The sequence below is a fragment of the Lepidochelys olivacea genome (assembly GCF_965140295.1).
Source record: "Lepidochelys olivacea isolate rLepOli2 genome assembly, chromosome: 4".
Lineage (NCBI taxonomy): Eukaryota > Metazoa > Chordata > Testudines > Cheloniidae > Lepidochelys > Lepidochelys olivacea.
Window position 1 is genome coordinate 20,006,215 of NC_140414.1, and position 27,804 is coordinate 20,034,018.

The 27,804-nt window shown below is 46.5% G+C and overlaps 1 protein-coding gene across 3 annotated transcripts in view; it reads left to right on the forward strand.

Annotated features, from left to right (window-relative positions):
- Nucleotides 1-27,804, forward strand: part of SHROOM3 (shroom family member 3) — a 239,384-nt gene that overhangs the window by 198,765 nt on the left and 12,815 nt on the right. For all 3 annotated transcript variants that reach the window (XM_084625321.1, XM_084625322.1, XM_084625323.1), the window contains 4 exons: nt 9,307-9,438; nt 13,038-16,356; nt 20,054-20,130; nt 25,312-26,226. In XM_084625321.1, the coding sequence (XP_084481447.1) occupies nt 9,307-9,438; nt 13,038-16,356; nt 20,054-20,130; nt 25,312-26,226 (4,443 nt within the window). The remainder of the gene's footprint in view (nt 1-9,306; nt 9,439-13,037; nt 16,357-20,053; nt 20,131-25,311; nt 26,227-27,804) is intronic.

Genomic DNA, 27,804 nt, shown 5'->3' on the forward strand with positions numbered 1-27,804 from the left:
AGTTATTCTACATCAGCTCTCGTATTAACAGCTAAATCCCGCTCACTTCATTCAAGTGAGGTGTCCAGTTAATGTCAGCTGAAGTCAGTGGGACTCTTCGCTTGAGTAAGATGAGCCTTAAATCTAAGAGATATTGTCTGTTAGTTGCACTTTTTACTGAATGACAGTTAAGCATTAGGTAATTAATTAGAGCATAATCCAGTTACTAGCTCTGGGCGACCTTCGGCAAGTCACTTCACCACTGTATGCCTTAGTTTCCCCATCTTAAAAGCTCAGTGGATTTCAGAGCCTGAGCTCCAGCACAAGCAGGAATGCCTAAACTGCTATTTTTAGCCCCGTAGCATGAGCCTGGGTCAGTTGACCCAGGTTCTGAGACTCACTGCTGCGGGGTGTTCTTTGCTGTGTAGACAGACCGTTAGTTCACAGCAAGGTGAGGTGTAAATCTACCCTACGATAGCCTGCTGTTCACTCATTGTCCCTGTGTACCCTGCTGCTGTGCTCTTAACCGGTTCCTAATGCAGTCAGAGTGACACCACTTTGAAACAGGACTAGCTCAAAGCTCACTAGGGAACTTCTGATACAGAGCAGCAGGGTCCACATTGGCCCTTAGTGCCCGGCAGGCTAGTGTGAGGTCGATTTACACCCCAGCTTGCTGCAAACGAAGTGCTCATCTAGACAAGCCCTAAGTAAACGTAAAGTGATTTCAGAGGTGCGTTAAAGCTCCCACAACTAATGCAACATGACACAGCTATAAAGATTCAACGTGGCACAACTCAGGTATCCTAAATGTAGCTTGTCAAAGACAGTAAACAAATAGCATTTGATTGTCTCAGCTAAAGGCCAAAAGTGAAACCTGTCTTAAGCACTGGGAATGGGGCAAGCAATACAAGTGGGACCAAACTGGTTCATGCTAGAACTCTGGTGAGCTCAGCAGATAAATTTTACCCTTGATCTTGGACTAAACATCAAACAAGCTAGAAAGCTTGGGGACACTTTAAAATGATTTCCTCAGGCAGAGAGTTGTCTATTGGAAATGGCCCATAATGTACTTCTCAATATATTTTGAATTATTTAAAAAAAACAAACCAGCAGGATTAAAAGCCAATTTGCAGTATATTCACAGGTCTTACCTAAACTGGTGCACACTACTGTTAGTGGGAATGTTGCCTGAGCATATGCAGAAGAATAACCATGTGAGCGTGTAGTTTTGTTCCATTTTTGCAAACCCTGTGGGGAGATATGATTGGCCCAATGTTGATCTGGTGACATTTTGCGTAACGCTTCACTGACTTGAGTAATCTTTCTGGTGAGTTTTCCTTGTTCTTCAGTAATGTCTATTAAGGAACACAGCTTCCTCCCAGCCTGGCACCAAAACTTCTTACAAGAGTTGGGTGAGTCTAAACAACCAGAATCAGTAAAGAGGAGTAAAGCTGGGGCTATTAAGGTTGTTTTTCTTCTAATTGGCCTAGTCCGAGAATCATGACTGCACCTTAATTATGAATGATGCTTCTTTGAGTGGATTGTGGCTTCACTCTGTAGAAATCCTAATAGGCTTTCTGAGTGTTTTAGTTTGCATTCGCCTGCTGCTTAATAGCAAAGCACAAGGACTGCAATGAGGAGGATGGCCCCATATAAATATGAAGCAGGAAGTGCAATGCAATTGATTTATTCTCAGGCTCTGGAGACTGATTGCCGTTTTGGTGGATGCACATAGAACATATCCTTATAATGGTGCCCCGTATATGGCTACAGTGAAATGTGACAAACTCTGGGCCAGATCCTCAGCGGGTGTAAATCAGTCTAGCTCCATTGATGACAATGTTTTCATTATACAAATCCTTCTTTTCAGGTCTTTTTAACTTAGAGATTTTCCCTTGTGTATCTTAACTGCAGGCATGGGCCCTGATCCAGCAGGACGATCCATGCTAGTTGACCGTTATAGGCACCCATATGGACACAGGAGTCCATCCACATGGATTAGCTTTTACTGGGAAAATCTAGACTCACCAAAGGTTCTTTGATTCATATGTCAGCCATGAGTTTGATGAACATCTGCACACTTGTAGCCTCCACTGCATACTGTGATTGACAAATGAAGATCACCTGACTGGTGTGTTGACAATGGTGACTTAGTTGGTAATCAGTCAAACTCAGTGATAGGCCCTTTACTGTACACTGATTCATGTTCTAAAAGACTAAATTACATCCCATTATTCCCTGCATGGATCAAATTAAGTTAGTCAGCTGTAGACTTGGATTTCTATGATATACCAGCTGATGAAGGGGCGTTCATTACAGAATCCGCCTCTTTAGCTTCAGCATCTTACTGAAACTTGGACATCAGTCTAAAGTTCTTCTTGTCCCCTATTACTATTTATCTGCCACTCTCTAGTAACATTTTCCCTTGAATGTTTTGGCTCTTGGTCCGAAGCCCTCAACCAGCAATGGAAGCTCCATAATCCACAGAAGCAAAAGGGTTAATGTTAAATGAATCCTTCAAAGCTCAAAACTTCTTTAAAAAATAGTAGATCCATTCGGTAATTTTATAGCTAATTCTATAGCTGCCTTGAGGGCTCTAACATGTTTCCATCTAGCACTGGGTAGGGGGGAAGCTGTTGACTGAATGCTTTCCATGTGGTTTTGAAGCGTATATTTGTAAGCCCCTCCTACCTTCAGATCCACAAAGTGAGTGCTACATTTAAGAGAAGGTAGACCACCCTGTTAGACGTTTGGCAGCCCTCTTGGCCTGCCCAGCCTGGCTGAAATGCTTATTGCAACCACTTCTTGTCTTCAGAAGGACCTGATGGGGCTCTGTGTGTATTATTTAAGTACGAGTTGGAGAGAACATTTAATCTGAAGTTTCCACCCATGGCAGTGTACTGAATTAACGCACTAGCCTTTCATCTCTGCAGAGCTACCTTAGCTCATGAGTGAAGATGGGATTCATGGTCTCATGCTAGACATTCACCCATGTCTCAAAACTCTGTGTAATTTCGCTGAGTTGCCTTTCTCTGCTCAAGGGACACTTTGGACTGGAATAGCCAGAGCTATTGCAGGCCACTGCGATTCAGCAGCGTGACATTGTTGAGAAATTTGCCCAGTGCTTTCTTATCCTGTGCCTGACTCTAGTTATTGCTGACAATCCTCCCATTTAATAAACACTCAAAGCCCTGAATCAGCCCAGTACTTAAGCACGTGCTTAAGTTCTACCAACTTAAATGGGTCTCAAGCACAGTAATGAAGTTAATTTTGCACTTCGGTGCATAGCTGAATCAGAAGCTACATTCACCTAAAAATGTTTTTTTAATTCAAACCTAGATCCCCAGCAAGACAGTGCAGAGCACTTTGACAGGACCATGGACTGTAATGGGGTTTCCTGGGTGTAACTAACCGCAAAAAATAGCCCATATAAAAGATGGAGAAACCTATTAATGACTAAAGAGAGAGCCTGACGTGTAAAGAGCTCCCTTTATTTAGGCTTGTAATGAAAACAGAGGTTTTACCCTGTAAGGCAGACGATTGTGATTTCAGGTGAGAGATTACTCATTTCGTATGGATTTGCTAAGCCATGTACATGTAGCACATTGGAAAGCAGTTGTTACGTACGCCCACTTTTGCAGTAACCACTTCTTAAACAACTTGCCCCTTTTAAGTGAAATTGATTTTTATAGCCAAGTTCTAAACCCCGACAATAGACTCGGGGTAATTCTATAGTGCTGGCCCTGGCATCCATTCTCTCTTCACTTTATTGATGTATTGTCAGGAACCCCCTTGATGAACCGCTGAGATGTGGTGTGCTATAAGGACTGCTTTGTGCAGTCGAGATCCCATTTTCCCTGTTCTTTTAATCTGATATGCACCCCAGAGCTGTTATATATGTATGGCAACCTTTATGCAACACGACTGCACCACACTTGGTAGGAATGGTACCAAAATGTACAGATCCCCCAATCTGCTCATTTCCCCTCCAAAGGTCTTTGCAGTGTTTTGCAATGAAGCCTGTAGCGAAGCTCTCCAAAGGAATTCTCGTGGGGTTTTGCAAACAGTTATCATTTTTTGTGTGTGGAGGAGGCTGCAGTTATTATTGGTGATATCATTCGAAAAGGAACTTTGGATTTTATCTTAGGTTCTACCATGGAGCATTTTTCCCCCAGTAGAAGTGGTCAGCAGTTTTCTTCCCCTCCTTGCTTTTTCTTGCATCACATTGTGACACTCAGCAGTTAACTTCTTCTAGCATGGTGTGCTGTGGGATGCCTGCTACCCCTGGAACTCCAGTGTGGTTTTAATTTGTCATGTTAGTGGAATGGTTGGTTGATGAAACTTCCCTAAAACGCAGTGCCCTGGAGTCAGATCAGACTGTACAACTGCAGCAGAAAATGGAGCTCCTGGGGAACTTTTATATCGAAAAAGAGGCTGAAAGAAGAACAGAGAGCACGAAGAAAGGGTTTTGTGCAAAGCACCTTCTCCATATGATGTTGATTTGGCCAGAGGGTTGCTATCAAAAATGCTGATGTTTGCTATAAGGTAACATCTCTGTTTTGGAACTCATCTTGCTTTGTGTTTTAGTATTCTCTGGAGATGAGCTTAGAGAATTAGGGGCCAGATTCCCATTGTTCAGTACCTTGTGTAATCTTTGCACATGCCTTGCCCTGGTATAAGTTACTGCACAAGGTGAAAGGCAGTGGAGAATCCAGCCCTGCTTAACTAACATTCTGATGAACGGCAGGTGCAAAGAAGCATCTCCACATCTCTGCTGCCTTGTTATGTTCTGCGATTTATTTGTTGGGAGGACTCCCGAGATCCTACAGAGCTATTTTCTCCCACTGAGGATCTGAGGGTCAGATTCTCAGCAGCTGTAAATCAGCATTGATTTCAGTGGAGCTACACTGATTTACACCAGTTGAGGATCTGGCCCATACATACACGTTCAAAAACTTTGCATTCGCGGCATGTATTTTTCCTCCTCTCCTCCATGTATTTTCCTATGGTTTTCATTATCTTCATATATCAGTCTATCTATATCTATATATCACAGCACACTGCTTACCACAATCCATAGCTTGAAGAGCTTCGTATAACTTCCCCACAACACTAGGAATTTCCCTAATAAATCACTGGATATGTCAGGCAATGAATAAATTCCATGCTTGTTGTAAGTGAAGTCCTCAGGTATGATTTAAAGTATCCACATCTTTGCACTATAAAATGAATAGGCATGTATAACTGTGGAGACGCTCACTGTTCCTGACTAACCCAGATAGCTCCACAGTGCAAGATAAACACTAAATCAGAGTAATCTTCAACACATTGATAAAAGCAAGTGAATTTAAATGTCTCCACTGTTGCCTTCTCCCATTGCTGTTTTTTCTCTTTGTTTTTAAAATGGCAAAACCAAAAAGCTTTTTCCCAGGCATGCTTTATTTCTTTTCTCAAAATCAGCACAGAACTTAGGATAATTTTTTTTTCCTTTTGATCAGGAACTCAGTCAAAACTAAAGCAAATACTTTTCAACTACTGGGCCTGATTTTCCTCTCAGCTACACTGATCTAAGTCAGATGAAACTGCCGTGACATGAAGTGAGCCACTTTGGTGTTAAAAAGGTGTGAGAGGAGAATCAGACCCACTCTGGTTGTTACAAGGAGAAGGGAGAAAAATTGTTCTCGTTAACCAGTGAAGTAAGACAAGAAGCAGTGGGCTTAAATTGCAGCAAGGGAGGTTTAGGTTGGACATTCGGAAAAAAATCATAACTGTCAGGGTGGTGAAGCACTGGAATAAATTGCCTACGGAGGTTGTGGAATCTCCATCATTGGAGGTTTGTCGGAGCAGGTTAGACAAACACCTGTCAGGAGTGGTCTAGATCAGCGGCTTCCAAACTTTTTTTTCTGGGGACTCAGTTGAAGAAAATTGTTGATGCCCGTGACCCAGTGGAGCTGGGGATGAGGGGTTTGGGGGTGTGGGAGGGACTCTGGGCTGGGGCAGGGGGTTGGGGTGCGGGAGGGGGTCTGGGCTGGGGGTACAGGCTCTGGGGTGTGGCTAGGGATGCGGGGTTTGGAGTGTAGCAGGGGCTCCGGGTTTGGGGAGGGGGCTCAGGGCTAGGGCAAAGGGTTGGGGTATGGGAGGGGGTCAGGGCTATGGGTGCAGGCTCTGGGGTGGGGCCGGGGATGAGGGGTTTGGGGTACAGGGAGGGGTTCCGGGTTTGGGCGCAGGCTCAGGGCTGAAGCAGTTTTGCCTTTTGAAATACGTACTTTCTGGGTGAGATTCTTGGTTTCTGTAAATTGGCCTGGCTTCACTGAAGCCAATGGAACTACGCTTATTTACACCAGTGGAGGGTCTGGCTCATTGTTTGTCTTGAGTCAGAAATTAACTGCGAGGCTTACAACTCTGCCTGTCTGCCTAGGATAAGAGTCAGGTTCTCACAATATTGCAGCTCTCCAAAGCCAGTTCTATGGCCATTTTTAAAAAATGTTTACTCTTGCTGTGATTTTATATTGGTACCTGGAACCTGTACCCTGGGGTAAAGCACGTGTATGGAATGTTTTTTACAAAGACTGCAATCAAGACCTGCCTTTGGTAAACCAGTGCTTTGCTTTGATGAGTTAAATGTGGTCATCTTCCCATAATACACAATTGGAGGTAAATATTCAGCTGCAGATCCAGCAGTTTCCATTGCACCAGTCTCCTTCCTCTAGGGACGGCTTTATTAGGAGTAAACTAGATTTGTGCAAATACTTGAAAGAGCAAGCTCCTTGACTAATCCTGTGTTAGAAGGCACATGCCAGGAACCTATGGTGTTGTACCACATGAACAAGGGCACGGGCACACACTTACACAGAAGACATCAGCTGAACAATTATCTGTAGACTTGTGGGTCCAATCCTAGTGAAGTCGCAAGGAGCATTTCCATTGAATTCAATAGGAGTTGGATCAGTTAGTCTTGTTAGTTTGGTGCACAAACACATGTTTCAGTCTCCGATTTTCCACAGAGCTTGCGTGCACAGAGTTTTGTGCACCTGTACCCAAGCACCCACCACCACTATTAGTCTGAACTCTCCTACGATTCTATTACACTTAATCCACATTTTCAGCAACAACTAGGTGTGGACACAATGCAAGGTTATCCCCCACTTAAATTTGTAGTGCTTGTCTTTTGAGTTAGATTCACAGCTTCCTTGTTTACTCATGAAGCTATTACACGATTGTTGGTTGCATTGCTTTTAAAGTATTAATGGCTTAAAGGACTGGGCAGCACAATTCTTACAGCTCTTTGCTGAAGGATTCAAGGGAAAACATACTTCTATCTGTCAAACAATGGGCTTTCCCAAGCAAGAAATGAAAATGGCATAGGTTTCGCTTCTACCAGAACGACAAAAAGATCCTTTAAATCCCCAAGTCTCTTCGTGTTATGAAGGGACACTTCAGGAATAAGAGAAGGTGACAGTATGAGTTACTTTGTAAATCCAGTTCCGTCAGCCTCCCACCTGACCACATTCAGTTTCCTTGTTTTCTTGGCAAGGGATGGAACAAAAGAGCTCTGTTTAAATATACCTACAGGTAAAATTTGATTTGTTCAGCTCCTCCTTTTTAAATTTTCAGTTCAGCTCTTATTAATGAGATCCTGTCATAACAGGGAGATAAAACAGATCTCTTTCCTTCATGAAGATCAAAGGTGCCCTTAAAACTGAAATAATGGTTTGTTCTTCTGGAATCTTTAGCAAATGGTTTGCAAAAAAATAGTGAAATGGTGTTATGCCCTAATTTTTCTTAGCACTTTCTCCTTAAGAAGAACATGGAACCAGATCCTCAGCTGGTGTAAATACCAATTTATGCCAGCTGCATAATACCAATTCATACCAGCTGCATATCTGGCTCATAGCAGTAGCATTTATAGATTATATTATCCTTTGACCATCTTTTCCACAACTTCATGCAGCACTAGTGGAAGCCATGGTCAAAATATCTGTTTTGTGTCTACCTAGGGCTTTTTATTTATTAATTTATTTGGAACACATTGTACATAATGTATGAAAATCTCAATGAGACGAAGACTTCTGAGAGAGGCCTGGCACAGAGAAGTGTTATTTTGCCTTGAATTGTACAGTTATTATGCTGTATGTTCAGGCTGAGTTATCTATAAGGTGATTCATCTGATAGAAAGTTGGGACTTCGGTGAGATGTGGGTAGTACATAGGTCTTGTGCTGGCCCTCAGCATTGGACTGAGTATCACCTAGAGAGCGTGGCTGCTACTGGGATGAGGCTATAGCAAAATGGCAGACAAAAATGGGGGGAGGGAGTTCAAATGCAAAGGGAAAGAAAGAAAAATGGAAAGCATCAGGCTCTGGGACCAAAGAGAGCCCATTCAGGTCCATTTAGCTACTGAGCTGGTTCCCTGGCTTGACTTTCTCCTTGGCCACTGTGTGCTTTAAAATGGTGTGTTTGCCCAAACCGGCTTGAGATTCTGTGCAGCAATGATGACTGAAGCAATTAAACCCTTCTTGTGCTAGGGCTGCATTTGCAACCTGGGACACACTCTGTGAAGAGACGGCTGGCTAAATGAAAGGCACTGTAAGGTGTAAAGGACAATCATAGATGCTATTTTGTTGGTCATATGTCATTGTGGGCATTTATAGGCACTGAAGGGACGGAAGAACCCTGTGTAATATTGCCCAAGCTTTCCCTTTATGGGCATTAATTCTTTAGATAACTCTGCGAGCCATTACTTTAATACAAACAGTACCGTTTGAAAAATGTTAGTTATCTAGAGGATTTTTATCGAGTAGCATCACACAGTACATTCTGTAGCTGCTACCAAAAAAAGCACCGATTCTGCAAGCTAATCCATGTAGGTGGACTCCTGTGTCCATATGGGTGGGTATAAGGGATCAGCATCCTGCTGGATCAGGGCCCATGTCTGCAATTAAGATACACAAAGAAAAATCTTTGCAAGGAGCCAGTGGACTGGGTAACAATTTTTGAATATGTTTGTGTGTCAGTCGTCACTATGTTTGTACGTATCCATGTGTGTCAGCATGTCAGAGTATGTGCTGATGGGCACGTATTGGCATGAGGACGAGTGTGCCTAGGTGGGAATATGTGCTGTCATGTGTACATGCGGCAGGATGGGTGAATAACTCGGTGTTCTTTCAAATTAATTCCCTGAAAAGTAGCAGCAAACAGAAGCATGAGGAGTGATATGTGCTGATTGACATTTATTTGCTAATGTCCGTTTACATGGCTCTTGCCCGAGACAAAAGAGCCAAATGACTGGGTGTTGCTAATATTTCGGATCCCTCTCTCTTTCTACCTAGGCGGGCTGAACTTGTGGGCCGACCGCACTCCTGGCATTCAACCAAATTCATAGAGAACCAACCCGATCCCAGCATGATGCAAATATCTCAGGGCACGATTGGCACTCCTTGGCATCAGTCCTACCATTCCAGGTGAGGGCCATGTCGTCTTGGCCATGTATTGTAAAACTCAGAGGAATACAGCAGAGTTGTTTTTGTTTAGTGTATCATTCCAAGAAAAGAAAACTCTCTACTCATCCAGAAAAAGTAGCCTTCCTCTCTGAGCAATAAAATCAGTCATCCCTGCTGGACTGCCTGTCTATTGCAACCTACTTCGGTGCATTCGAACAGATCCTGCCAGTCCTTACCCAGCCTTTACACAAGCAAAACTCCCATTGACTTAAATGGTAATTTTATGTGTGTAAGGACATACAGTTCAGTGAAGTCAGTTGAAAGACACCCAGTGATTTCATTAGGCTTTGGGTCAAGCACTAGATAAGTACTGCAGTATTTGGCTGCTATGATTATTATCATTATTTTTCTATGTAGCGCCTGTCTGCACTTAACATACACGTAGTAAGACCAATCCACAAGGCTTCTAAGCTGAGGCCCTGAGCCAACAGTGTGCTCCAATGATCCCTAGGGCATCAGTGACTTCAGTGGGGCTCCGTGCTGGCTTGAGGATCTGCCTGTGTGGAGCTCACTGCAAGATCAGGGCCTAAATATGGAACAAAGACAAAGGAATGGGACACAATGTGTCAGGGCAATACGATCATTTGCCCCTAATATGAACAGGCAAGATTTTCAAAAGTGCTCATCATCCACAGTTGGGACTGGATTTTTACAAACTTCAGCTTCTACGTGGCATCCAAATGAAGCAGCCAGCTGCATTTTGTTTATGGGAACTGTTGGTGATGAACTTCCTTAAAAATCTGGACCTGTATTCCAACCATCTCAGTAGGGTCTTAGTCAAATCTCAGCATCGCACCAAGTGCTCGATGACAACTCTAGGCAGGGCCCTAGCCAAGTCCTACTGTACTTCTGTGATATAACAACTCAAGACCTAGAGCTAGTCTTGAAAACTGGTTCCTGCAGAGATTAAACACTGTGTTCCCTGCTCTACTCTGACTGGGCAACTCCTTTAAACCCATGCTAGGCAGAACACTTTTAAAAATGTGTTTAGCTAGCCCTGAGTTTTTATCGATAGTAGGATCTGAGAGAGACACTCCCAAGGCCTTAAAGACCTCACAAACATTCTCCACCCTGTTCCTTTCCCCAGCGAAGGAAAAAAAAGTAGAACAATTAGCAAGTAAAAAGAAATAAGAAAAGGACCCAGGCAGCATGGAAACATCACCCATCGGTGTAACAAGCAGCTTTCATGAGCAGTCATTATAGCCAAAGGTATTACATCACTGATGGCCCTCCCAGGGTGAGAAGTTCAGTGATGGATTTCCTGATGTTGCCAGTTGCTTTCTGCAGGGGTCAGAGTTATAATTATGTGTGTGTGTTTCCCTCCTAAGTCGGTATGGTGGGTTACCAGTCCGAGAAGACTAAGCCTGGGATCCTAGTTCTGTTAAAAGAATATGGTATCCGACCCTTCCAGCCATTATTTAAGCTGCAAACTTGAACAAATGCCATGATCCCAACCTGTGTATGTGTGTAGTGGTGGTGGTGGGGGGGGGGTTCTCTTTTCAAAGTCTGTACAGATGTATCTCTGACTGTACTAAGAAGATCCAGAAGACACTTGTCAGTAAGTGCCATGGGCAGTCTGGGGAGAGATGTACAAAATTCTACCCTCTTCATTTCCCCTTGAAAGGCAGATGGGCTTCAGAAGGAGGGCATTCTCCGCACAGCCTCTGTGCAAACCCTCTGGGCAACTTAAACGCTGGCACAGCAAATGTCAGCCAAGAACCAGCTCCAAAGAGCCTGTGGGGTGGGGCAGGGGAAGACAAACTAGGATTACAAAAAATGAGTTACAGTAGAAATGCTTGTTCCCCTCTGCTCAAATCATCCTGTTAGTAGCCCATTCATCTGAGAGCGAGGGGCTTTGCATCACAGCTGCTGCATTTCCGGCAGAGAACTCCAGCCTGGATTCCCTGCTGCCAGGGATGCTTTTTCCTCCAGGTGTTTTTAATGAGGAACACCAGTGGCATCTAGTGGTCAGTTTGCCAGCTCCACACATCGACTTCCCTGGGTGGGATGCCGGGACCCTGGCTGAGAGTCTGGCTGTTGGGGTCTGAAACCCATAGGCCACTGTTCATTAAAAAAAGAAACAACTGAAATAAAATGTGAAAGCAGATCAGCAGCTGACACTGGACATGAACAACATGGCTGTTTTGAGGTTTCATTGACGTTGTTCCCCTCCATGTCCCTATATGTGTCTCTGCGCCCTTCCTGCACATATCTTATCCTTTGCTTTACAGGCAGACTCCTTCTCGCTGCCTTTCCTTAAGGCTATCCACCCATCTCTCTTTCTCTTTGCACAGCTTAACTCCTTCAGTCCAGCTGTGCATGGGGAGGTTACAGTCCGAATGTGTTTTGAGAAGTACCATGGACTCTTTAGTGGCTACAGATTAGCCTGAGGGCTGCTTTACCTTACACCAGCTGCCTCAGAGGACCTGGTAACTTGATGTTCAGAGCTACTGAGAATCCCCAACTCCCATGAGCTACAATGGCTGTGATGGGGCTCCTTGTGTAGGGGAATGAGGGTATCATTTTACATTGCTCCCAAGCAACTCCTTCTGGCTATTGCTCATAGTGGCATTTAAACGGCTACAGCGTGAGCTGTGTCCCGAGGGAGAGTTGCATAGGACAGAGGGAGAGGAAAAGTAGTACCTCAAATTACCCTCTTCAGCCCCAGAAACACTTGATGGAGTGAAACAGCGGTTGTGAGCCTAGAAAATCCCTCCCAACAATTTAAAACCTCCTCACCTTCCCCCTTAATGTGAACAAACACATTCTGAAACATAAGTGTGTCTGGAACAAGAGCAGCTACCTCCCTCCCAGGAACTACTTGAATAGTCTTCTTTATGGACAGACTTCCAGTGACCACATCAGAGGTTCCTCCACCAACTTATATCTGACCTAGCTAATGCTCTGCAGATCCCTTAATGGGGAACGCCCTTGCCTGCTAAACTACATCCGTGGTGGGGCTGTAAAGACTTCCTGGGGCCTTATCAAAACACTACTGTAATTTCCTTCCCACACAGACATCCACACGCACATGCCCCCTGTCTCCTTTCTGTCTTGTCTGTTTAGTTTTCTCACAGCAAACAAAATTTCACTGCTACAGTTGAGTTTCCAGGAAGACTGCCAGGGTGTAGCCTTCAACTCCATAAAAAGAAAAAAAGGGAGAGATTCAATTCCTCCCCCCAAGAAGCTGTTCCTACTCCCTTGCTCTTTCCCTCTCTGGCATCTGCGTTTATTTTTATTTTTTAAATGCTTTGGATGGGTTTGATGGGTGCGGCAGATCTTCCCTGGCTCCAAAGTTTGCACCGTGCTTCCGCCTTTATTCCCTGTCCTCCCCGCCCCCCCCCACCCCCTGTGATAAATAGGAGACATGTGTTGCAATGTCAAGCAATTTCTCTTAGTAAACCAAGATGACTGCAGACAGCAAACAGAGTCAGGCCCAAATATGGGTTTTCGTCTGTTCTTCTAAAAACTAAACATCTTGCCTCTGAGCTCGTTTATAAGCCAAAGCATGTCTCTCTCGCTAACAGTCTATTTTTCCCTTCTCTCTCTCTCTCCTCTAGTTCCTCGACGAGTGATCTCTCTGGCTATGACCATGGCTATCTGAGGAGAAGCCCTGACCAGTACAGCTCGTGGGGTAGCATGGAGACCTTGGACCAATCTCCTTCTGGATATCACCCTGGCCACCTTTCGCCAGCCAAGTCCACCAACGGCATCGACCAGCTTGCCCAACTCCACAGCAAGAGGGACTCCGCCTACAGCTCCTTCTCCACTAACTCCAGCATCCCCGAGTGCCCAGCACCTTCCTTCTGCAAGGAGCGCTCCTTCTCCATGGACAACGTGCACTCCCGAGGCAGCCCACAGGAAGGGATGAGGCAGGCTGACATCAGGTACGTCAAGACGGTCTACGATGCCCAGCGAGGGGTCTCTGAGGAGTACGAAGTGAACTCCTCCGCGCTGCGTCCAAGCGGCGAGGGGCGGACGCAGACAGAAGGCCGTGGCTACAGCAGGCTGCATGGTCACAGCCGATACAGCGGAGTCCCCTTCTGGGGCCAGCAAAGGAGGAGCTCCTCCGACAGTGAGGGTCAGCACCCGAAGGGGCCCCCCATGCCACCAACTCGCAGTGACAGCTATGCGGCAATAAGGCACCACGAGAGGCCCAGCTCCTGGTCCAGCCTTGATCAACATAGACCATGTCGAGCTCAGCCGAAAGGGGCCTGGCCTCCATCATCTGGCACTGCCTCCCTGGGGCAGGGACAGCTGCTGAAACCCATGTTTGTGGAAGGACAGCTGCATACCGTGGTGGAGAAGAGCCCTGAGAGCAGCCCCACAGTGAAACCGAAGCAGAGCTATTCCCAGGCAGCACAGCCTGGACAGCCTTTGCTTCCTACTGGCGTCTACCCTGTACCTTCCCCCGAACCACACTTTGCCCAGGTGCCCCAGCCTTCGGCAAGCAATAATGGGATGCTTTATCCAGCTCTGGCCAAAGAGAGTGGATATGCTCCACCTCTTCCAGCCTCGTATGAGAAGGCCCCGGTCTGCAGGCATTCTGGCGTCGATGAGAATGGAAACCAAAGTGTTACAAGCAGATCGGCCGTCTTCTATCGGCCGGACCACGGGCCACCGGCTGCAGAGAAAAAGCAGGAAGCAAAATTCGCTCAGTACAAACCTCACAGTACGTCAGGCCCTGACGTCCATTCAACCCCTTCCCAAAAGGACAAGTCAGGCTCCCTTTATGTGGCATCACATGGCATCCGAGAGAGCACAAGCAACACCCCGCACTCCAACCACAATTCACAGCAACTGCAGGCCCGCTCGAGGGATGCCAATGAAAGCAAAGCTCTATATCAGCCCAAGGAGTACTGGGCGGCTGAGTTGCAGGAGGACAAAAATGCTAATCTACAGAAAAGTGAGAGAGACCCCACCAGCCAGAATCAATGGTGTTACGGTAAAGGCAAGCAGCTTGGCTTTTCATCCTTGCAGAACAGCCTAGAGAGCACCAGAAGGCAAAATAGTTTGGAGCTAAAGGAGACGCAACAATGTGAGGGCTATTCTGATGCCAAACTGTCTTTCACAAATTGCAATAATAAAGCAGAGAAGGATCGAAGAGAGCAAGGGTGTGGCCAATGGAACAATTTGGACAGACAAGCCTTCAGACGGCATGAGGATGACGTCACCAGCATGGCCCCATTCCACAATGCAGAGCCAAAGTACGAGGAGCCCTCTTCTCTGCTGCACCCAAAGGCCTCCGATTTCAGCAGGAGCTGGCTAAGCTCCAGCAGCACCCAAAGCATCCAGCCTGGGAAACTGGAATCCAGCAAATCCCACTGTTCTGTGCTGGAGAAGGTCAGCAAGATCGAGCAACGCGAGCAAGGCAGTCAAAGGCCCCAGAGCATAGGTGTGCCCAGCTTTGGACATAATTATGGGCCAAATAGGCCAAGCCAATCATCCGGCGCTAGGTGCTCTCTTAACAGCACGGAGGACGTACGAAACAAGACAAACTCCCAAGAGCATGGCCAGCCATCCGGTGAACCGTGCAGGCTACCCAGCACGACTGGCTGTGAGACGCCGCCCTGTGTGCAGCCGGTGAGCAGGAACGGGAGTGTGAAGCCTGAGGCCGTTGACTGGCATCCTGTGGAGCAGCAGATGGTGGCAGCAGCAAATCAGGCGCAACAGAGTGAGTACTATGGTCTGACAAGGAGCAAAAGCACGTTCCAGCTGATGTGCGAGCCAGAGAAGGAAATCCTGTGGAGGGATAACGTCCAAGACGCTCCTGGAACACAGCTGGACACCTCGTTCAGCAGAAACTACAGAAACAGCATTAAAGACGCTCAGTCCAAGGTCCTACGAGCCACATCGTTCAGGCGCAAAGACCTCGACATCGGCCCACCCTTTGGGAGCAAACCCAAGAGGAGTGCACAGAGGCCGGCCTCAGCCCACGTTGGGATGAGGACCACCACAACATCCCCTCACATCCCCAAGGAGAGGCACAGCGTCACTCCTACGCAGAACAGTGTCCCTCTCCTGGAGTACACTGAGAAGGAGAGCCACGCTAGGCTGTCACAGCCCATGGCCCGCATTGGGGGCAGGAAGCGGCTGACAGCCGAGCAGAAGAAGAGGTCCTACTCCGAGCCAGAGAAAATAAATGAAGTGGGTGTCTCAGACCACGAGCCCTCGCCCTTCTCCTTCCAGAAGAAAGGCCTCCATTTCATCTTCCCAGAAAACACTGTGGCTGACCGGCGCAAGATCTTTGAGCGAGAGAACAAAGCTCGCTCCACCATCAATCTCTCCAAGCCGGAGCTGAAGCAGCTCCAACAGAACGCACTCGCGGACTACATCGAACGCAAAACGGGGAAGCGGCCTTCTCACGATGCTGGGGTCCTGAGAGAGCACTCACAAAGCTCCTACCTGCAAGCCAGTGGCCTGGACAGCCAGAGCCTCTCCTCTGCCTCCAGCATGAATTCTCTCCAGGATCAGAAGCTTTACCGCCGGAGACAGTCACTAGAGCAGGTATCTAGAACAGGCCGGGTCTCCTGTACCCTTCCCCCGGGGCTGACGGGCTGCTTTGATCTCAATGGGTTTGAGCAAAACAAAGGGCACCCGGACGGAAGCAGCAGTTCCTTTGCAAGCCAGTTTAAAATGGACAGACGCCGAGATTATAGAGCCAAACCGGAGCTTCTGAAAAGCACTCAGGCAGGTCAGCATGGCTCACATGACCAACTGCTCTACAGGATGGAAGAGCAGGCCTTTGAAAAGGCCTCATTGCCTGGGAAATCTGGGAAATCTGTGTCTGCAGAAGACTTGCTCGATAGATCTGATATCCAGTCAGTCACGGTGCATGTGCGCTCCAGGTCGTCTCCCACAGCCGACAAGAAACACCGGGTAAGTACATTGTCCAACTGATATTCGCAGGCAAGAAGTCTCTGTGGGCTGTGGGTGTTATGATGCTAGCCTGACATTCAGTTATCCATACACACAATGTGGTTAAATGTGTACTGCGATATAGATCATATGGTCTGTTTAAATTATCCTGGTGCAGTTTGAAATGCGGGCTGGCTGGATAGCACACGCCTTCTGTATTTCTCTTCCCCTGTTTTGTTAACACTAGGGAGATTTGCTCGGGGAAAGGATGTTTGTGTAAATGCTTTTAAGAGTACATCTGCTCCTGCTGCATATTCCTCGTCTGAAATCCTAGGTCTAGAGGCTTGGCTGCAGCTCAGAAGCACGGCGCACAACTCTGAAAAGGGGTGTACAAAGGTGTCCTTAAGCTCCCCCAATCCTGGAGCTGCAGTGCAGCAGGCCATTTCCCTGGCATAAATTAGAGCAGGCTAGGGGCACCAATGACCCCCAAAGGCCATTACAACAGCTGGGGTGCAGGGAAGCCCAACCATGCGCCCCTTTTCCCCAGCCATGCCCTCACTGCTGCCTGCAGGGAGGGGTATGCCTTAGGAGCCATTAAATTACCTCCACAACCCTGGAGGATCCCCCTGCTGTCCAAATGCGGAGGAGAAACCAGGCCAATATTTTCTACATCCAGTTGGTTGTTGTGAAAATCACGATGCTGTCACAAGTGGGTGGGAGGGTTGAGTGACTCTAGTGGCAACAAATGAAGCAAGTGAACTTCAGAGATAGCAAGATCCTGGGCCAGCTCCTCAGCTGGTGTAAATCAGTATAACTCCATTGACATCACGGCAATGAGTGGAGCTGGGCTGATTCGTCCCATCATTTTCATATAGGGTCCCTTCGTTGGAAAGAGAGAGAGCGGGAGATGGAGCAAAAACACAGCATGAAAGCTCGATAGGCAGAATTCTTTCTAAAAATGTTTCCTAGCTGCCCATGTAGGCCCGGGGTTTACGGTATAGCTCCACTCAACAAGAACATGTAGATCTGGAACCGCTGCCACTGTAAAAAAATTATCCAGTTGCGATATTCTAGTGTTTAGTAGAATAAATTAAATAAGGATTGAATAAGCTAGTAAATGGAGTGCTCTGCTGAGTAAGAGCCCCTCTGAAATGCACCAAGAATGGGAGCCTGTCCTTCCTAAACCCATCGTACACTTCGCTTTAAATCTCCCACCTTGAAATGCATCAGTCCTTTCGCTGCTTTCTAAATGGAGAGCATAAAAACCAGCACCTAAATATCAAATGGCTAAAACACCTTACCTAGCTAGTGCTCACATCCCATCGTTTTTTCCCCACTCTGGACGATGGACCCATCTACATAACATTACTACAACTGCTGTCAATTGTGAAACATTTCATATTCAATGAGAGGACATATCCTTAAGAAAGAGTTATTGTGAAAGCCAAGAAGCAAAGCCCATTCTGACTCCTGGTGCATTTCAGAGCAGGAACAAAAATAACCAGGATTCCAGATGAGAAAGTACAGATAGAAAATATCCCCCCCCCCCCCCCCCGCCCCAAAGGTACTTTACGATGGCAGTCTGGAAACCAGACTGTTTCCAGTTGGTTCCAAGCTCCTGTTTACCAAGCCTGTTGTCTCTGTCAGAGGCACAAATTGTGAGCATCCTGAGACCTTTTATTATTATTTTCCCTGTTGGCTTGTTTTTGCTTTTTTCCCCATGCATGCATTAGTGAGATTGAAGGTGCCAAATGGTGTGAACTGAGGAACTGACGCTGGGAAGAAGATAACAACTGTGCAGATACTCTAACGGACCCCAGTTCAGGAAATCACTTAAGCACGTGCTTAAATCCAGCAACAAGGGTAACCCTTTCAAAAGTGTCCTAAATGATTTAGGACCCAAAGTCCTACTTTTCAAAAGTGCTTTAGGCTTTTGACTTTTGAAAATAGGACTTAGGGCCCTAAAGCAATTAGGCACTATTGAAAATTTTACTCTTAGACCCTGATTCAGGAAAGCATCTTTATGTTTAACTTCAAGCACATAGTTAAAACTCCACTAGGACTTAAGTTATGCATCTGTTTTCATGAATAGGGATGTTGTTCAGAATTGGGGCTAGAGTCCACAGTACAGAACCAAAAATGTTAAAGTGTGTGTGAAGAGGGGAATACGTAGGTGTTTTTTTTTAACCAGCTCAGCTCCTCTGTGGAAAACATTCGTTCCCATTTTATAAGCAGACTTAGCTCATTGTATGCTATTCAGGGCTTTGCTTACGGTATATGCTGTTCTCTTCATGCTGAATATGAATCCCAGCACAGTATCACTGTAGGAATTTGTTTAAAGATGTGAGGAAATCGATAGCCGTGTGGAATTATTAGCCCTCAGTCTGCAGAGCACAGTCTCTGTCTTCCTCTTTCTGCTCTTTTGACTTGTCTCAGCCCACCTATCTTTCAGCTCCCCAACTTCTAAATCAAGATCAGCAGAAACCCTACCCCTCCCATGCTCAACAATGGAAAGAGAGCAAACAAAACCTGGGAAAAATTGGAATGAAGGGCCCTACACTGAAAACCTCATCAGAAAAGTTAGGGAGGAAAGACTGAGTCTTGAAATGAATGCTCAGCATTTACCATCCTGTCAGGTAATAGACTTAAATCCTTTGGGGGAAGCAGTCGGAACCAGATTTCCAAAAGAACTCAGGGCCAGATTTTTCAGTGTTCAACACTGGTTTTGCAAATGTCCACAGCACCCAGCAACTCCCATAGAGACAAGTGACTAGCCTTTCAAAAGAGCAGAGCAGCCAACCTGCTGAGGCCCTTTGAAATGCAGCCATTTATTTTGGTGTCTAAATGGGAGTCTTTGAAGATCTGGCTGTGGGCGCATGATCAGAAATGGGCTCCGAAAGGACAGAGAGACTCGTTACAGTACAGCAGTGGTGATGAGCTGGCTATGGCACGTTATGCTAGGCTTGGGCGGAGCTCTGGTGAGGAAGAGCTATGTGATGGCTTGGTGTTCAAGGAGAAGGGATTGTGCTGCGACAAGGCACCGTTACCCTGGCCAGCTGAACACCACTGCAGTACTGACAATTAGCTTCCACTTAGGAAGTCACAGGCCTCATCCGGTTCCCATTTAAGCCACCTGGGGCAAAACTTGCGTTGATTGTAATGGGAGCAAGATCTGTGCTGTGCTCACACGGGCTGTCCTGCCAATCAGAGGAAGGGCGTGATGGGAAAATGGCAGCCTCAGAATCACAGTATGGTTGAAGGCTCTTTCAGTCTCTGGGCAATATTCAACTCTGGCTTCCACTGAGGTAAGTCTGGCCACAGAAAACCACCACAGTCTCCCCTTCCTTGGGTGACCAGCAGGAAAAGGAGCGGTGTTGGCCGGGGAAGTGAGGGCAATGGCTGATTCATGGCATCTCCACAGCAGCCTTCACTGGGGGGCAGCTCTGAAGGGAACGTAGGCCCCCATCCTTCTGTAAAACCTCTTAGGGAGGGTGGTGGTAGAATTGCTGCCAAGCAGGCCTCCGTGTGTCAGCAAGGGTGAATCCATTTGGTTTAGCGAGCACCTCAGAAGTTCCCTGGTGGCATAGTTTTACTCTAACCACTAGACCACACTCCTGCTCTTTACTTCCCAGTGTAAATGACACACAGAGTGCTCTTGTGTTAAGAAGCTTCAGCCGTTTTCAACTTGCTGCTCACTCTGCTCCTTTTTGTGTTCCAGGACTTGCTGAGAGGGGAAAGTAATGAATTTGGCCACTTGGTGAAAAATCCTTCTTACGTGGTTGGTGCAGGAGATGGGTAGGTTTATATTTATGTCTCTTCTCCAGTTGCTGGTGCTAACCCCTTTGTTGTTGGCAGCAACTGTAATATGTCGTTGATTTAAATGAATGGGATATTAGGAGCTGGACAAACCATATGCTGTGGGTGCACTGGGAGACCGCATTTTGGTTGTCATACGTGATACACCTGGCAGAGTTAGAGGGGCTAAGCTGCTGTTAGCTCTTGTTTTTCAGCATAGAAATTAGTTAAAGGTAAAACCTTCTCTCCGATCTCCTCTCCCCGATGCACATTTCTGTAGCATGGTCTATCCTAGTTTAGTATGCAGAAGTCCTGTTGACTTAAAAATAACACTTCTCTCTGACAGTGTTTGACCGGCTATTGTTAAATGTCACATCTTAAATTCCTGGGTCTCTGTAAATCTCTACAGCCACAACTGAGAGAAACTGGAGAAAAATTACCCTAATGTGCCTGTATGTTTATTTGGCCCTGATCCAGCAGGGTACCTAATCTTAGCACATGAACATTCCCATTGGTGGGCAGGTGGTTAGGTACCTTGCTGGGGTGGGGGCTTTGCAGTGAGACGGTTTCCTTGTTTTCCCTGTACAGTCAGGGTTTTTCACTCAGTATAGGGAGAGGGACACATTTAAATGTGATTGTAAAGCCCACAAACTAGGTCGGGGGCACAGGGGCATGCATAGTACCTGACACTGCTAAGTAACAGGCTTTTTTATACTGACCAGATTTCAAGGTGGTCAGTTTTATATATTTGTTTCAATTTAAATATTAAAAAGACTCCTATGCAAAGCTCTAGACACCGAGACACATGTGATCACAACAAAACCCAGGCAGTATTAAGATAATTATTCAAAAGGGAATTCTGCTCTCCGGCCACCTACAAAAAAGATACTTTCCACCCTTTCATCACTTTGGGAATCACATCCCCAGCCATCTCCCAAATCGCCTTCGAACGGCATCGGGGCAACAATGCAGTGAGTGCTGGAAATGCAATCCAGGTGGATAAGACAGGGTAAGTCAGAGACAGGATATTGGATTAGATGGTTCTGATCCAGTCTCACGACTCCTATGCTCCTTAGAGATTTGTAGTGTAAACCACAGAAGAGAATTTTGTCCTACATCACCACCATTTTTGAATATTTTAAAACATGCAGTTTTCCTACAGGATTTGAACAGTGTTTGCAGTGCTCATTAGAGGATGACACAGCTGGCTCTTATTCTTAAACTCTTCCTGCCCTCTCCATTTTTTTTACCTTCAGTGTTTCATAATTCTTCGCTATATTGTAACTTCCATCATTTCCAAGCAGCTAAGTAACTGAATTTAACACCAGGTCTGAAAGTGAGCCAAGAGGGGCAGGAAAGGGGTTATTATGTTATGTGTTTTCCTGCCAAGAGCAGCATTCCTGGATTGCTTTACTATCTTCACATCTTTGTGACGTTTCTACTGCATCCGCAACACGTGTGTTGTATTAGCATATTTTCCAGTGGAATGTAAAGTGCCCTGCACTTAATGGTCAGGATTCTTTGGATAGATAAAACATGGAGTGCAGGGACCAAATACACCCCTGAAACTCCATTGACTCTGGGGAGTTACATGCCCACTCACCCCAGCCCTGCACTGGGCCCATGTCACGTTGTGTACGTGGGTTTTGTGTTGGTGCCATTCATGTGCTTGAAAAAAACATGGATGGATCACTCAGTGGTGACACTTTTTTGCTCATGTGTCGCCTGGCGACTCCACAAAGGATCCTCTGTGGGTGGTTTTGTCCCACTGTGACATGTAGGCTGACCAGATAGCAAGTGTGAAAAATTGGGGCACTTTTTTGGGAGGGAGGAGGGACATAGTTAGAATCATAGAATATCAGGGTTGGAAGGGACCTCAGGAGGTCATCTAGTCCAACCCCCTGCTCAAAGCAGGACCAATCCCCAATTAAATCATCCCAGCCAGGGCTTTGTCAAGCCTGACCTTAAAAACTTCTAAGGAAGGAGATTCTACCACCTCCCTAGGTAACGCATTCTAGTGTTTCACCACCCTCCTAGTGAAAAAGTTTTTCCTAATATCCAACCTAAACCTCCCCCACTGCAACTTGAGACCATTACTCCTTGTCCTGTCCTCTTCTACCACTGAGAATAGTCTAGAACCATCCTCTTTGGAACCACCTCTCAGGTAGTTGAAAGTAGCTATCAAATCCCCCCTCATTCTTCTCTTCTGCAGACTAAACAATCCCAGTTCCCTCAGCCTCTCCTCATAAGTCATGTGTTCCAGTCCCCTAATCATTTTTGTTGCCCTTCGCTGGACTCTCTCCAATTTATCCACATCCTTCTTGTAGTGCGGGGCCCAAAACTGGACACAGTACTCCAGATGAGGCCTCACCAATGTCAAATAGAGGGGAACGATCACGTCCCTTGATCTGCTCGCTATGCCCCTACTTATACATCCCAAAATGCCATTGGCCTTCTTGGCAACAAGGGCACACTGTTGACTCATATCCAGCTTCTCGTCCACTGTCACCCCTAGGTCCTTTTCCACAGAACTGCTGCCTAAGCCATTCGGTTCCTAGTCTGTAGCGGTGCATTGGGTTCTTCCGTCCTAAGTGCAGGACCCTGCACTTATCCTTGTTGAACCTCATCAGATTTCTTTTGGCCCAATCCTACAATTTGTCTAGGTCCCTCTGTATCCTATCCCTACCTGCCACTGTATCTACCGCTCCTCCTAGTTAAGTATCATCTGCAAATTTGCTGATAGTGCAATCCACACCATCCTCCAGATCATTTATGAAGATATTGAACAAAACCGGCCCCAGGACCGACCCTTGGGGCACTCCACTTGATACTGGCTGCCATCCAGACATGGAGCCATTGATCACTACCCGTTGAGCCCGACAATCTAGCCAACTTTCTACCCACCTTATAGTGCGTATATAGGACAAAGTCCCTAATATTGGGACGGTCCTGATCATATTGGGACCTCTGGTCACCGTGGTAACCTGCTAACACAGATATGAGCAGTGTCAGCTGTGGGTGTTAATATCAGAACCCAAATGTTTTGAGTCTGACCCTACACCGTTAAGTGAGTGGGAGTTTTGCCTTTGACTTCAGTGGGAACAGGGCTGGACCCTTCCCAGATTTAAAAAGCCCACTTAGGGCAGATTGTGATCCCCTTTTACTCACATCAGTGAATTCACATGAGGAGGACCCCTGAAGTCAATAGGACTACCTGTGCCAGATTGTACTTGCCAGGGACCAGTGTGACCCCTGGTGTAAGTTAGAGCAGCCCCAATGGCTGCGCTACCTTATGACAGCCTCCCTATGGCTGCTAATAGATTGTTCCCCAGCCCAGACTAGCTAAGCTCTGAGTGCTATAGCTTCTCCCCATCACATCCTCAATACCCTCTCCCAGCTCTGCCCCCAGTGCACCCCTTATGCCGAGGGCTGCAAAGGGAGCAATATAGGGTCACGTATGCCAGACCTGTGCAGCTCCTATGCTAGTGGAATTCTCCCCGAGTTCCAACATCTGTGTTGTTAGTGCAGTATGTGTAACTGATGTGGCTTTACCAGTCTGAGGATCAGCAAATGTTACTACAGTGTGACAGGCCTCTAAACTGGAGAACTACCATCCGGTTCTTGTGACAAACACTGAGTGGCTCAAAGATCGCACATTGCTACTGTCCAAGAACCACAGACAGCCCCGTCTTCCCAGGCATGAGCTGCCAAATTCTGTTCTCAGTTACACCAATGTAAATCCAGAGTAACCCCCAGGCTTTCATGGTGTTATTGCTGGTGTGCACCAGCATAACTGAAAGCACCTTTTGGCTCCAAATCTCAAACAGCACCTGCAACAGATCATTTAATAGTGCAGTCTTTAACTATTTACAAATATAAGGGCAATACTATAGGATTTTTTTCTACAGCCTCATGCATGCTTGGAATATCTTGTATGTATTATCATTAATTTTGTTTTTGAGCTAAATACCTGCTCAGGCTTATGAGTTTTATATGATGTTCTAAGTGGGGCTTTCACTTTCAAGACAAGTGCTGTATTTCTGATTCATCTGAGAACATCCTTAAAAGTGGTGTGAACAATTTAGTCTGTTGCCCATTCAGATTGGTAGCTCACTGGGGCAAAGTACTTGTCTTTGTATTGTCTGCAAAGTGCCTGGAACCCATCTGGCACTAGGTAAAAAAACCAAAAACACCCCAACCCTACATTAAGAGAACGTTGATGTTGCAAAGTGGAGCACTCAAAAGTTAGGAAATGTCAAAATTAAGTTTGCCTCTGCAACCTTACTTGGGCCCTCCTTGTGTGTATGCGTTACAATACATCTAATAACAGTTTTGCATGAATAGTACATAATATGCTATTTTTCCAGAGGACCTCACAGTTCTAAGAATTTTTTAAGATGGCTAAAACAATATATTTCTCTCTAGCCTCATTCTTGGAAGCATTTTAGCTGAAATGTTCCAAAAAAAAAAAAAAAAAAAAAAAAAAAAAGCAGCCTGAAGCAGACACCCAGCATGGGACATTTCAGCCCACACAGATTAAATTTGGCAAAATTATAAGCAACCAAAAACAGGGTCTTTAATAAGAAGTGTCTCTAGGAGTCACTACATGCACTGCCGATAATAAATCAAGATGCTAACTGGAGTTAAATAACTAGTGCATTGGACCTAGGTTGTCCCTGTATAGATAGCTGTGTTGCTTAGGTCTTGCATGATTAGCTATGTTGCCTGCATTGTTAGCTACAGTTCCTGCTGTTTTCTGTAAGTTGGATCGAACTTCATGACTCTCATGCCCACAGAAATATATTTCTCCTACAGTCCTCAAACCAGATTATTCACCCTGTTACACATCACCCTTTGGGGGGAAAAAACCTATTAATAGATTAGTTGTAATTTTTATTTCTCTAGGTCCTTATATGGTGCCCAGTCCATCACCATAATATCTGTGTGCCTACTCTGAGTGGACCAGAATTAACTGCTGGTTTCACCAGTGCAATCCCACTGAAATCAGCTTTAACTGGAGGCAGAAATTGGCAGCATGCCTCTGGTATTAAGGTCTAATGTGAGTTCTTAGCTTTTTAAAGGGGTACATGTGAGTTCTTAGCTTTTTAAAGGGGTTCTTAGCTTTTTAAAGGGTTCCTTGAATGAAAATGGTAGATTTATCTTAGTTATATCTTGTCTTAGGTCCTACAGCAGTAAGAAAAGAAGCCACCCTGAAAAGCCAACAATCCCAAATTATCGTCCCCATCCTCCTGGCAATGACCTCACAAGCTCGTCCACTCTGATTGAGAGCCACCAGGCCTCAGAATCCCCTAAGCAAATCAGCAGGACTCAAAGGTGTGTCTCATCGCCAACAGACTTGAAGAATCATTCTTCCGAACCTAAGCAGGGAGCCAGACCCTTGCTTCTTAACCGTATTCCTTCTGGACCTGGTCAGTCCCAATCTACCGCTGCTCATTCCACCCAGACTCCCTCAGATCTGCAGGCTGCTGGGGACGACCTGGCAATGAGGCAACGTACCAAACTAGACACGGTCCCCACTGAAGGCAATGATAAGGGTCAGGCACGGCCTCTGTACCATAATGACAGCTCCCCTGAGGACTCAGCCGAAGAAGCAATGCAGAGAAAGGCCATGCTTACTCAGAGACTCCTCCCATCCAAAGTGAAATGGGCTCATTCGGTCAATGATGACAGCTTCCCAAAGGGCTCGGTGTCTTCTCAGGTGTCTGGGCAAAAGTTCTTTCAAAGATGGCAGAGCCTACCGATACAAAGCAGCACTTCTTCCGATCCGGAGACTCCTCCTCCCTCTGGGAAGATCTCTCTGCGGATCTCCGAGTCAGGCCTTCAGCTGACTCCCCCACCGGGCCTGCTGGAAGAGGGAGACGATGAGGTGTTTATCAAGGACTCGCAGCCTGGTGCTGTAGGGACTGCATTTAAACCCTTACCCCCTCCGCCACCACCACCTCCTCTTCCTGAGTGGAGCCCCAGCGCTTTCACAAGCGACGCAGAGGTATTTCCACCTCCTCCTCCGGCTGCATTTGAAGCAGGTGGGATAACAGGAGACAAATCCACAAGGCTTGTAGAAGAGACCAAAATAAGGTAAGGGAGAGCTGTAATGCCCTGGTGTCTTCCCGGGCCAGCTTTAGTCTTTGTAGGGCCATAAGGGGTAAGATATGCCGGGCCCAATCCATCTGGGATGGAGCACCCCCCCCACACACACACACTGCATACCCATGGGACCCATTCACAGCCACTAGCTGAGCGGAAAGGCTTCTAGGGAGTGTACGCTCACAGCAAGGAAAACAGGGAAGTTGGACAAAGTCTCTGTCACCAGAACTTGCTCGCTTCTGGCTCTGTGGGCGGACAGAGAAGGATCAGTGACACTAAGAAAGAAGGGGGTGTCACAGAATGCTGAGACTGTGGTCTGTGCTATACGGGGGACGGGGCAGACGAAATGGTCCCCTCTGGTTTTCAAGCTCTATGGCACCTACACGGCAATAAAAAACCCACGACACCTACTGCTCCTTGTGGGGCTCGGGCTGCAGGGCTAAAAAAGCGATGTTGACACTCAAGCTCAGGCTGGAGCCTGGGGTCTTGAGACCCACCCCCGTCATGGGATTTCAGAGCCCAGGCTCCAGCGTCAAATCCGAATGTTTACCCTGCTATTTTTAGCCCTGCAGCCCGAGATCTGTGAGCCTGAGTCAGTACCCAAAGTTGGCAAGTCCATTACTGTCGGTGGCACTGGCAGGGCAAGGAGATCCCTGGTTAAATGGGCCCTATGCAGCTGCATAGGTCTCATAAACCTATGGCTATCACTGAGGCCTGTAACTAACAGAATATCCTGGGCTTGATTCTCCTCTCAGTTACAGCACAAGGACATTACGCCTTATTTATTGCTGTGTGAGAGGAGAATCAGTCCTGGGGTTCTGACGTGCTGCGGTGGGTGCTCTCCATTCCAGTTGTCAGGGGGACCTCCCAGGTTTTGAGGGGGATGATCCCACATGAAACCTAGACTTGCAGGATCAAAGTGTCTCCGAATATATCACAGAGCCTGTGCAAAATGATCCTGTCACAACATGGTGACTGGGTGTCAAGAGGTGGTTATGCAACTATCGCAGCTCCTGAGTGCAATTAGTTTATCCCGCCAGAGTCACTTGTAAAGCAGGCCGTGGGCTGGTGTAAATCAGAGCAGCTTCATGGACTTCAAAGTTATACCAGCTGAGGATCGGGCCCATCCCAACTTTATTAGCAGGGCTGTGGCAGTGAGTTGTTAAGGAACCTTTGGTGTCAGTGTGAAAAGGACAGCTAGGATTTGAATTGTTCAGGCTTATTCTCGTTCCCAGCTTGAGAATGTCAAGCTGATTGACTTCCTTGTGGGGCTGACAAACCTGATCTCCGACCGCTTGCTAGGAGGGTGGCTGCTGTCGTTTTAGCTCCCCCAGCAAGGATCAGCTTGTTATGTGTCACTGGGAGTGAGCACAACAGTTGCCCCACATTGTCCAACACAAGAAGTTTGTAACTCACTCATTCAGTCTTTACTGGAATAAGGAAGCAACTGTGCTTCGGAGTCGTGGGGATCATTTACTTCTGGTGCCACTAGCTTCTTAGAGTGGGTTTTTCTAGGTACAAACAATTAGCAAGAGGCAGTCTCTGCCCCAAAGAGCTTACAGTTCAAAT